The sequence below is a fragment of the Typopeltis vanoorti genome, chromosome 3, assembly GCF_054136105.1.
Source record: "Typopeltis vanoorti isolate ZY-2024b chromosome 3, IOZ_Tvanoo_1.0, whole genome shotgun sequence".
Lineage (NCBI taxonomy): Eukaryota > Metazoa > Arthropoda > Arachnida > Uropygi > Thelyphonidae > Typopeltis > Typopeltis vanoorti.
The window spans coordinates 87,314,528-87,327,849 of record NC_143551.1 but is presented as its reverse complement, the minus strand read 5'-3'; the positions used below and the strand labels follow the sequence as shown (position 1 = coordinate 87,327,849).

General features: G+C 35.0%; 1 protein-coding gene across 4 annotated transcripts in view; it reads right to left on the bottom strand.

The window, feature by feature from the left end:
* The window catches only part of LOC150108354 (translation initiation factor eIF2 assembly protein-like), a 118,440-nt gene that overhangs the window by 22,312 nt on the left and 82,806 nt on the right, over positions 1-13,322 (bottom strand). For all 4 annotated transcript variants that reach the window (XM_090415754.1, XM_090415755.1, XM_090415757.1 and 1 more), the window contains exon 9: positions 1,609-1,637. In XM_090415754.1, the coding sequence (XP_090271880.1) occupies positions 1,609-1,637 (29 nt within the window). The remainder of the gene's footprint in view (positions 1-1,608; positions 1,638-13,322) is intronic.

The following is a 13,322-nucleotide window of genomic DNA, read 5'->3' as shown; positions in this document are numbered from 1 at the left end:
AAAATAATATAGAAAACCATTTAACACATCCTATGACTGCTTTCTTCTGTTCATGGTAAATATATATGCAGATATATGCATTCTGACATATATCTGCTTTTTGATTAATCCATTTTTTTTTTTTTTTATGTGGCTTCCACCCACAAAAGGTTTATTTGCAAACCTATAGTACTTTCTACCATGGTGGAAATATCTGTGCCTATTCATAAATATTCATAAATATCTGTGCCCACAAATATCTGTGGGCACAGATATTTATGAATGGGATTTGGACTGGCAACCTGTTGGTTGGAGAACAGATACACAAATCACAGACTAACTAAGCTGGCGATTTGATTTTGAAATTCAATTTTGCTTCTCTACATTTAGATGTGATTTTGGATTTTTAGCTTGCTTGTGATTTTCTAGCAATTCAGGTGTGCTTTGAATAGCAAGTTTTTGTTTTGGTGCCACAGATCTATTATTTCAGAAGTAAACCAATTATTATTAGGTCTCTCTTTTTTTCTGTAATGTTTGTTTTATTGTGTCTAGTATTCCATTTTTGCCTTCTTCCCAAAATTCTCTGAGTTATCAAGAGTTAAGGCTCTGCTCTCATTTTAAAATTAATTTTCTCATGAAACACATTTTGTGTATTGGAGTCTTTTAATTTTGAGATGCCAAGCTTTAGAGGTATTTTTTGAATTTAAGCTTTATTTTGTCTGACAGAATTTCATTATCCATATCTATTTTCTTTAAGGTCTTTACATTTCAAAATGATATTTTCCATTTTTTGTTGACTAAAATATAATCAATGTAGTTTTTAGTTGTTGCTCCTTCTCTATGTACTCCATCTTTTCTTTCTGAGTAAAATATTCTTGCATTTTAGATGTTAATATATCCCTCATCTGTCCAATCTGTCTCACACATGCCTACTATACTCCACTTAAATGCTGTTAATCTTCTTCTAACAGTTTAAGTTTTCTGGTTTTAAATAATGTTCAAACATGGAGTGTTGATATATTTGTGATGTTCTTCACTGATCATTTCATATACTTCTCTCATCTTCCTTAAGTGGTCTCTGGGGAGATGAGTCAAGTGACTAGAATGTGGTAACATTCAATGCATCCTGTGACTGTTTTCTTCTGTTCATGATACTTATAGGCAAAATACTGCAGCCAGATTGTCACTTCTCATTTGCAGAGTCATTAAAGATAGGGCCAGAACATTTACTTCTTCTGATTCTGTATTATTCATGCCCATCAATAGGCTATGGATTTGTATCCCACAGTGATTTTCATCATGAGACCATCACTTTGCTTACTAAAGGTCTCAATTGCCTCGAAAAAAGAAAAAAATATATCATGTTTGGTTTCTAGAACAAGGCACTCAATTATCTAACCCTTGGCTCACCCACAACTAATGTGTTATAGTATTTAAAACTTCTAGTGGATGGAATATGCATTATAAAAAAGTGAAATAATGGAACTTCAGCTTAGACTTACCTAATGTGATGATGGCATATATTAAACTGTTCTGAAAATGCAATGTACTCACTTAAAATCATCACCATTTATAAAGTTCCAATTCCCAAGTAAAGAATAAACCTGAAAAATCTCTTAAAATGCTTACCTTTTTCTTTCTATATATGTCAAAAGTATCTAAAAGAAACAACAAAAAAAATATTAAAACAAATTTTAAAAAAAATATGCAATCAAAAATTGTGATAATCTTTTATTAGAATTAGTAAGATATCAAATCAAAAAAGAGTACCTCTATTTTTACAATATTAGCTCACACTACTATCACAAGTAACACTATTTAAAAAGATAGCTGAAAAGGGATAAGCAAAGAAACATATCAAAACTGAAATATTATTATTATATGGATAATGAGTCTCGTTATCCATATAATAATAATAATGGATATAATAATATCCATAATAATAATAACAGACTCATTATGGGAAAGCACACTAAACTACTGTGTGTGTGTGTGTGTGTGAGAGAGAGAGAGAGTATATATTTTTACATTTACTTTCCCCCCCCCACACACAGACAGACTCCCAGTGGTTTAAAATTCTTATATTCAAAATAAAAAGAAAACATTGTAACTAAACTCCAAATCTTGCTTGCAAACAGGTTCTTATCCTAGGATATCTCATATGTAACTTAACCTCTTAACTTCTCTTTTTAAACTTGTTAAACTCATTAAGACTGAGTCTTCAAACATTTCATAACCAAAATAAAAATCTTTAATCTACAAAAACATATACAACATTAAATCAACTACTTACCTATGCAAGTGCCAGTGTATTCTTCAATTTGCAACAAGAGAAACACTTAAATGCACAACTTCCTTTCAATCACATAAACCAACAGTTATAATCCTATATAGACAAAAAATTCTAGAACCTTGGTTTCTTTCCTCCTACAGAACTTTTCTTTCTTAAGTTCACACAGGACAAATACTAACCTGAACAAAAATGCTATATGAAAGCAACACAAGGAAAAAACTCTTCTTGTATCTTAAATCACAGACTGAATAAAACAAATCTTGTCTTCATTCAAGACACTTCTATAATTTCACTTTCTATATGAAAGTAACAGAAAACCACTGAATACACTACTAAAAACCATATCATCACTTTAGAATGAATTAACTTTTTATGTGAAAATTCACAACATTCCTTTCAAAACCTTAACAGTTTTATCACTTCAGAACAACTTTGTCTTCTATATGAAAGTTTCTGAAGTAAGAACTAAAGCATGCCAATAAATTAAAGATGCTAGGAAATTATATTCTTGGTTTCATCCTTTATCCAAGTGTAAGCAAAAAAAAAGTTTGCATGTGAAGTCACTTCATAAAAGGGCTACTTGTAAATAGAGGCTAATAATTTCACATCGATTGCCTTAGTATCCTATAATGCACCGCATATATCTTCACAGACATGTATAATGCTATGCATTATGGGAAGGGCTACTTCCCATACCAGTTTCAACCTTTATTGAAGTCTCATTGGAAACCAGACCCAGAAGTGATACCAAGGTTGAAGTAATGCAGAAGTCATATTTCCATATACAAGTAGCCAAAAGGTGTCACACCTTACTATTAAAATACTCTGGATTAAAGGAAAATGTTGAAAGTCTTTTCACTTGGTTATACTATAAATTAAAGATTTCTTGTGTATGGCTACTTGTATATGGAAATATAATGTCTGCATTACTTCAACCTTGGTATCACTTCTGAATCTGGCTTCCACTGATGAGACCTCAATAAAGGTCGAAACTGGTCTGGGAAGTGGCTCTTCCCATACTGCGTAGCATTATACATGTCCACAAGGATATATGTGGTGCATTATAGAATACTAAGGCAATTGATGTGAAGTCATTAGCCTCTATATACAAGTAGCCCAGTCGTGAAGTGACTTCACATGCAACTTTTTTTGCTTACACTTGGATAAAGGATGAAACCAAGAATATAATTTCTTGGCATCTTTAATTTATAGTATAACCAAGTGAAAAAACTTTCAAATAAAGCATGTCAACAGTTAGAAATCATCTGAGAATTCTAAGTAAAACTTTACTGGATTCATTCTATATGAACTAGAAATCAATAAAGTTTCTTTCAGCTTTAACTGAAATAAATCCTATATTAATTAATGATTCCTTAAAACTTCACTTATCTCTTTATAGAAGGATATCCTCTCTCAGTCTTCTAATTTCTGGTCTTCATGTATTGAAGACACAGAAGATACAGTTTTCTTCTGCTGTGTTTCTTTTCTACTCCATGGACAGCTGAACTCCTAGCAGCATTTGCTTCCATGCATGGTCGGAAATGAAAATGAGAAACTTCCGCTCAAGTCCATTAGTGTGCCCATTAATGCTTTACAGCGTTTTGCTTGAAATTATGAAGTTATTTCTTCATAGTGCAGAAAAGTATATTCAATAATCATTTCATAATGAAACAGCCAGAATTTCTGTCTTCATTTCTCAATCTTTTATGCAATGAGGTAAGTTCATTTAATTATTCACACAATGTGAATTAAAGCGGTAACTTTTGCTTTCTTTGTCATTGATAACATTTCATAAACGTTTATTTATATACAAATGGCACCAACATCAGAAAACTCTGACAGCTCATACAAAATTATAATTAAGAAAACAGCTCTAATAATTACTTTTAATAAATTTATTTTACATCTAAGCAAAACTTCAGTAGCCAAAAACATTGCAAAATATCTTGCTTGCGACATATAAAATGAAACGAGTGTTTAACTAATACCTTAACTAATAATACCTTATTATTAATTTCTAACTTTAATTCATTTATATATTTTAAATCTGTGTATTATCTGAATTTTAATACAGACATCCTACACTACCATACCTCTCTTTAAGCTCATTCACTGTTAGGGTACTCAACTAATTCTGGTAATCCATTTCACTCACCCACCACTCTTCATGCAAAAAATCTGGTTTACACTTACTAATCATACTCTTTGATTACTTACCACTCCTTAAGGGGTAGGTCATCACACACATTGCTTCCTTTATACAATGTTCCATTTACACCATTTAAGTGTTCACAATTTGAACAGCATTTCTCTTGGAAATTTATCATATGACTAGTGCCTCTGTAACTCAGTTGGTGTAAACAAAGCCCTCTGGTCGGAAAGATCTGGGCTTCTTTAATCAACTCAACATTTACCTCAATGCCTTACTCTTTCTCAGAAAATATCTTTATATATCTAAAGTACCCTTAGCTTTGATTCTTTTCAAAAGTTTCATACACATTTCTCCTTATACAAACATTTATTCTGCTGAAAACCATACGTGATCACTTCTTATTTCAAGTCCTCTGAATACTGTTATATCATAAATGAGAAAATATGTGAAAATATCACTAGCATTGTCGATATAAATGTCGATATTAATACTTTTATAATATCTGTGCGTTTTCACTATGTAAATATATGCAGATCTTTACATAGAAATATGATGTTCACTAATGATTAGTAATCTGTGTCCTGAATAGAAATCCAGCAGGTACTCATCCTCGATTCCTGATACATGCACTGAAGGAGTGTACAGGATAATATGATAGTACTACATACATTATTCTTATTACCAGAGAACTTCAGGAAGTCAAAAACTCATTGAAAGAAGCTCATATTAACCACACTAGCCATCATACTAATTCTTGAATTTATGCATACTACTTGCATACTCACTGCCTGCAAAGGCAATACATTCCAATTGCACATATCGCTCCATGAGAGAAAAATTTGGCTCTTACCCCCTTTCTTGACTATATTGATTCTCAACTTCCATTAATGCCCTCTCATCTTCTCCTCATCTTCCATAAAATTAAAAATTCCTTCTACTCGTATACTGAGACTGCACATACTTGCAGTCTACAAATTTTCCATCTTTCCTCATAATCTGCATTTTCCACACTTCCAATATCATCTTTAACACACTTTTCTTTGTATCTGCTCCATAGTACTGCACCATCTAAGAAACCAAGAACAGATCTGCACACAATAGCCTAAATGAGGTCATATTAAGGCCTTATAAAGAGGCCTCCTTATTCATACAACTCAATGTTCATTTCAACATTAGACTATAATAAATTTAGTTTAATACAATACTTTATCCATATGTAAGCAAACAAAGTTTGCGCCTGAAGTATCTTCAGGACTGAGGCAACTCGTGGTAAAGGTGGTCCAAGCTCTCATCATTCCTTGTCTCAGTATCTCCCATAATGCAAAGCGCATCTTTGCGGACATGTATAATGCTTTACATTAAGGGAAGGGCCACTACCCAGACTGGTTTTGACCTTTATTGAGGGGTAACAGAAATAGCCATGCCTCAGTTAACTTCATGAACTACAGGATTGCCATTCATTACTCCCCCCCAACCCAGGACCTGGGTAACAGCAACAGCCGAGCCTCAAAACTTCATGGGCTACAGCATTGCCATTCATGACCCAAGCTTCCAACTGGTTTTGACCTTTACTGAATGTTCAAGTACAAGTCAAACTCCAAAAACTCAGCGTTGTTTCCCTCAGTAACAGGCTCACCCCACTACTGAGCAGAGCCGCTCATTTGCTCATATCTCATCCAAGGAGTAACAGCAACAGCCGTGCCTCAGTTAACTTCATGAGCTACAGAATTGCCATTCATTACCCCCCCCCCCCCCCCAGGACCTGGGTGACAGCAACAACCAAGCCTCAGTTAAAACTTCACGGGCTATAGCATTGCCATTCATCACCCAAGCTTCCAACTGGTTTCGATCTTTATTGAGGTCTCGTCAGTGTAAGCCAGACCCAGAAGTGGTATACTAAGGCAGAAGCAATGGAGAAGTCATATTTACCTATATGAGCTGCCAAAAGGTGTACCACCTTATTATTAAATTACTCTGTATTTAGAGAAAGATGTTGGAAGTTTTTTTCCACTTGGTTAGACTATAATAAATTTAGTTTAATCCTTTATCCAAGTGAAAGCAAACAAAGTTGGCATCTGAAGAATTTTCAGGACTGAGGCAACTCGTGGTAAAGGTGGACCAAGCTGTCATCACTCCTTATCTCAGTATCTCCAATAATGCAAAGCACATCTCCTTGCAGACATGTATAATGCTAAACATTAAGGGAAGGGCCACTACCCAGACCGGTTTCGACCTTTATTGAGGTCTCGTCAGTGGGAGCCAGACCCAGACATAATGTACAAATTATAGTCTAACCAAGTGGGAAAAAACTTCCAACATCTTTCTCTAAATCCAGAGTAATTTAATAATAGGGAGAGGTACACCTTTTGGCAACTTGTATAGGTAAATATGACTTCTCCATTGCTTCTGCCTTAGGATCACCACTTCTGGGTCTGGTTCCCACTGACGAGCCCTCAATAAAGGTTGAAACTGGTTGGAAGCTTGGGTGATGAATGGCAATGCTGTAGCCCATGAAGTTTTAACTGCGGCTCAGCTGTCACCCAGGTCCTGTGTGTGTGTGGGGGGGGGGGGGTAATGAATGGCAATGCTGTAGCCCGTGAAGTTAACTGAGGCATGCCTGTTGCTGTTACCCCCTCAGATGACATATGAGCATATGAGTGGCTCTGCTCAGTGGCAGGGTGAGCATGCCACAGTGTAGACCCAACCAGTTGTGAGAGTTCGTCTCGGTGGTAGGATGAGCCTGTTACTGAGGGGAACAATGCTGAGTTTTTGGAGTTTGACCTGTACTTGAACATTCAATAAAGGTCGAAACTGGTCTGGGTAGTGGCCCTTCTCTTAATGCATAGCATTATACATGTCTGCAAGGAGAGGTGCTTTGCATTATGAGAGATACTGAGACAAGGAGTGATGAGAGCTTGGTCCACATTTACCACGAGTTGCCTCAGGCGCAAACTTTGTTTGCTTACACTTGGATAAAGGATTAAACTAAATTTATTACTGTATCATAGATGTTATTAAAAATAACCTTTAGATCATTAAGTGTGTTTTCATTTACTTTCTTTAACAATTCAATAGGGATCTGATCAGAGCCTGGTGTTTTACCTGTTTTCATTTGACTTAGAGCGTATTCTATTTCTTTATATGTAATTGGTTCACCATCCATATTTTGTATATCTGGTGCATCTGCACGATCAGAATCAAACAGTTCTTTTCCATATTCTTTCCATCTTTTTATGATATCTTGTGTCTTGTATTATGATATCCATTTTGATCTTTTATACAAAGATTATGGTTGAAATTTTTCTTTTTATTTGTCAAAGCTTGGATTGACAGCATTTCTTTACTATTGTGTTTCTTGTTCAATTCCTCTATTTGTTTACATTTTTCATTTAGCCTTCCTGTATTCATTTTTTATAATTTTACTGAGTATTCTATACTGTTGTGTACTTTTCTTTTTTCGTCTTTCATTCATAAGTTCTAGTATTGATTCAGTCATCCAGTGTTTTTTCTTATTGTATTTAATTTTTGGAATAACCTCATTAGCTGTCTTATATATTGCACTCCTAAAATTTGATCAACTGTTTTCAATTTCCTCTGTGTTACAAAGTATATTGCCATCTGTTTTATAGCCTACATTATCTAATTTTTTCCTAATTTCTGAGTGAGTTACACCATCTGGGATATTCAGAGCTGTCAAGTCTTTCAGTATGATTGTTTTTAGAAATGTTTTGTAGTTTAATTTTTAAAGTAGATACAACAGGGTTATGGTCTGAACTTATATTAACACCTGGGCATGTTTTTATGTTGGTTATATTATTTTTGTATCTATTATTTATCATTATGAAATCTATTTGGTTTCTTATAGAGTTATCTGGGTAATTATAGAGTAGTCTGTGCTTTGGATGTTGAAGGAAAGTATTCATTATGTGTAAGTTGTTTTGAATGCAGAATCGTATCAATCTCTCACCTCTTTCATTTCTTTCACCTAATCCAAATTTTCCAGCAACTAGATTTTCTTCCCCTTCTCCAACCTTTGCATTCAAGTCACCCATCACTATGAGCATCTCACTTGATTTTACATATTCTGTAGATTTTTGTAAGTTGTTATAAAAATCTTCATCATTGTGAGTCATCGTAGGGCATAAACCTGGATAATTATGATGTTAAAAGGCTTTGCTGCTAATTTAATAAGTATTATTGTTGTATATATTCGCTACTGTTTGTTTCACTACTTCAGTGTCTAAAGATGGTGTCCAACAAGAGACCACGTCAGCAGCTCGGAGGACTTCTATACAAAGTCTGGCTCTGTCTTGGATTTTTCGCAATGGATACATATAGCAGAAACTGCTATATGTATGCACCGAAGAATGTGAAGGATCGGTGGACTGTCTGGCTAAATGAAAATGTTGACATATGTGAGAAGTGCTGGGATAGACTGGAGTGATTACAAATGGAAGCAAACGTCGGACCATAGCAGAAGAGCTTTGGCGGGAGTTTGTGAATCTTCTGCAAGAGGAATTGGAAGTGCTCAGTAAGGAGGTTCTGAAAATTAAAACTGAGTTAAATGTGTTGAACAGAGAAATGGGGAATATGGAGATTACTTTAACTGAAGTAACTAGAACAGGATTAAGTATGGGAGAAACTTTGGTGATAGATGAAGTAATAATTAGTACGGGAGTAATTGGGAGTCAACACAATGAAAGCACAAGAGGTCTAGAAGAAACAATGTCATGAAAGTGAGGGAGTAAGTAAAAGAGCATTGAGGGAAAGTAATGAAACTGGGAGAGTCATGCTGAATAGCATAGAAAATGGGGCCATGAGTGACGCTTGTTTAGATTTTATTGAAGTTATGAGTGGTACAATATATGGTGATTCTATGATTAAGGGTATGGAGAGCAGTATGCCTGAGGAGTGCTTGGCTGGTGGAAGAATAGAGAGAGTGGCTTTAACAATAAAGAGAGGGCATGATGCAGAAAAGATGATAGTTATTGTGGGTACAAATGACCTGAGTGGAAGTATAAATTGGGTAGCAAAAGATTTAAAAACATTATTAGATATCATAAAGAAAAGTGTCAAAAGGAGGACAGTGTGTGTACTGCCTCGTTTTGACAATTATGAGTTAAGTAGACAAGCAATGATAATGAATGATATGATTGCAAGAATGTGCAAAAAAGAGGTCTGGAATTTGTTGATGTCTGGAGCGGTTTGAAGGCAAAAGATAGCTGTATGCAAGAGATGAGTTGCATCTGAACATGGAAGGTCATAAGCGATCCAAGAAGTTACTGTTTTCTGAACAAGTTGAAGTAATTGGGAATCATCATCATCAAATTCCTGACATTTGCCCTCAAGGAGTGTGCAGGATATGATAGTACTACATGAAAAATTTACATCATTACTAACTTCCTACCTACAATTTTCTGCCAAATCAATCTGTTACCTGTCAAAGCCACAACATTGTCAGATCTTATATTTATATATCTATCTTCTAAGGCACTGTTTACCGTATCAATCAACCTATATCTTGGTCTTCCTCTGAGTCTTTTTCCTGCCAACCTGGTAGAGAGCACTTGTTTGGCTAATCTTTCCTCACCCATTCTGTTTAAGTGACCATACCACCTGAGATTAGCTCTGCTAATGCATTCCTGGATGCAGACAATGTCATGTTCTTTCCTAATATCCTTGTTTTTAATATGATATTGCCATTGATGCCATCTGTTCATGCCCCTAATCTTTCTTAGGACTCTCATATCTGCGGTCTCTAGTTTTTGATCAAGTGTTTTACTTCTGATCCAGCTCTCAGATCCATAAGTTAAAATTGGTTTGAACACTGACTTGTATATAGTTAATTTAATGTTTTGACTAATTTCTCTCTTATTCCATATAAATTTATTCAGTTGACTTCCTACCATACCAGCTTTGTTGATTCTGTTGTCTATTTCCATATTTAAATTACCATATTCACTAAAAATCGTGCCTAAGTAGCTGAAATGTTTTACTTGTTCTATAGGTTTCCATTCACAATGCAGCTGATATTTTCAATGATTCTGCCTATTTTCATTATCTTTGTCTTGTTATTGCTGACCTTCATACCATATCTATCTCAACAGTTATTCAATTTAGTCAGGGAATCTTGCAGACTTGTAGCAGATTTATTTAGAAGTATAACATCATCTGCATAAAGCAAGGAGCTGACATTAACATCTCCAATTTTGATATCAGGTTTAATACCACTTTCCTTCATAATGAAATCCATATTGATAATGAATAACAGAGGTGATAATGTACATCCTTGTCTGACACTAGATTTAACATTAAACCATCTCTGTGTAGTTCCTACAATTCTAACTGCTGACTTACAACTCAAAATAAAGACTAAGTATTGCTTGATATAATGATTCAATTACACCATTCAACTGTAACGTTTTGAATAGATTGTCGCTTGGCACCTTGTCATATGCCTTTTCCAGATCTACAAAACTTGAATACAGATCTTTGTTATATTCCCATGACTTTTCAACTACTTGTCGTAACGTGAATATCTGATCCTGACAGTGGCCTGAATCCAGCTTGTTCCTCACCAAACTTCTCTTCCACAATCCTTCTCAACTGTTTCTCAAGTATACTGACATAAATCTTACCAGGAACACTCAGTAGAGAAATACTTCTGTAATTCTCACAATCAGTTTTATTTCCCTTTTTATATATGGGTACTATGAGAGCTCTACTCCAATCATCTGGAATTCATCCTTCTGTCCAGGCCCTCTGAACTATGCAGTGTAGGTATAAAAAAATTTTATACCTCCATACTTGAGCATTTCTGGTCTAATATCATCTACTCCAGCTGCCTTTCCACATTTCAGACTTTTGATGGCTTTTTCTACTTCAAGCATGGATATGTATTCCTGATTGCATGCCTGGTCAGTGTTTTTTTTTATCACTGTGCTCTCATCACTGCTAGTTTCATTTAGCAATTTTTCGAAGTAATTACTCTATACTACAAGGATATCTTTATCTCCAGTTTTCATATCACCTTTATCATCTCTAATTTCTTTTACAGCACTCTTTCCTCCATTTCTGAGCTTCTTCAACAACCTCCAGAATATCTTGCTACCTTGATATTTATTTTCTATGTTTTACCAAAGTCTTCCCATGACTATTGTTTAACTAGTTTTACACAGTGTTTAGCATTCTTGCATTTATCTCTGTATTCTCTAAGAGCACAAGCTGACTTATTTGCCAGGAAAACTTTTGATAAGCTTTCTTCTTTTCCTTCACTGCCTATTTAACTTCCTGTGTCCACCAGGGAGTTCTGATTTTTCTATCCTTGCAGACAACCTCACCACATGCCTCTCTGGCAGAATCAATCAATGTTTCCTTCAGAGCTTGCCACTGAATCTCCAAGGCTTGATTCCTGTTCTCAAATTCTTTCATTTTTTCTTGAATAATGTTTGTATATTTTAGTCTACAGTTCACATCTGAGAGCCGCTCAACTTTTATTCTCTTTAGAACTTTCTTATATGTTATTCTTTTCAATATGATATTCAGTTTTATCCTGCTTAAGACTAATTCACTTCCAATTTCAAATCCTCTGTATACTCTAGTGTCCTGCACCAGAGAGAAAACATCAGTGTCAACAATAATATAGTCAATGAAACTTTTCTTATTCCTTGCCTCTTCTCTCTATGTGAATTTGTGCACATTTTTATGTTGGAACATGGTGTTAGTAATAACCAGTCCATGTCCTGAGCAGAAATCCAACAGGTATTTGCCATTATTATTAGCTTTGCTCTTTTCTCCAAATTTTCCCAAAATATTTCTGTATGTCTCGCTCATTTCCTACTCTGCTATTTAGATCCCCAACAAGGACCAACTTTTCATTTTTCATTGTGTCAGTTGCTTTTTCTAAAGCCTCAAAAAATTCCCCCACTTCTACCTTAGGAGAACTAAGGGACCATAAGCACAAATAAATGGGACTATAGGCACAAATAAGTCTCATTGTACAGTTCCCCATTCTGATATTTGCCCACATCACTCTACTTGAAATTGCCTGCCATTCAAGAAGATTCATCTCGTATTTAGTGTTGAATACTATGGCTACTCCTTCTTTTCCTTGATTGTCATTGCCTGAATATAACATTTTGTATTTATTGCTCAGAAAGAGCACACCACTTTTGGTCTTTTTTTGTTTCAGTCACCACTATTATGTCAATCTGGTACTTGTCTAATTCATCAGCTAGCTCCATTTCTTTGAATTTTCAAATCCTAAAACACACCCCAACTCATTATGACCAGAATTGAAAATCAGTACTATCAACATAAGAAGCATGAATGACAAAGAAATAAATTGGGCAGGGAAACTAAAATTGAAAAGGTTGAGTGTAAGAGGGAGAAACTTATGCAATGATTGTATATTTGTTGATCCTTATTCGCAGAATAAATTGCAGAATAGAGAGGATAAAAATCAGCATGGGAATACAGGAATTGTGGAAAGGGATTGTCAATGCTTCTTACTTGGTTATTTAACTTAAGTTTGAACTCTGGTGTAGTACCTAGGGAATGGAAGGAAGGCAAAATAGTTCCTTTGCATAAAGGTGGCTCTAAAATGGTAGTTAATTACAGACCAATCACCATCTTGAGAGTGGTGGTAAAAGTATTGGAAAAGTTATTTAAAGACAGAATTTAAGAATGGGTGGATCAGAATGTGATACTCTATAGAAGACAACATGGTTTCGTTAAAGGTCAATCCTGCCTTAGCAATTTATTAAGTTTTTATAACAGAATGACATCTGAGTTGGACAAGGGAAATGGTTACACAGTGGTACTTCTGGATTTTGCTAAGGCTTTTGACAGGGTCCCATGGAATACTGTTGCCCAAATTGGAGCAGATGGGGGATGGAT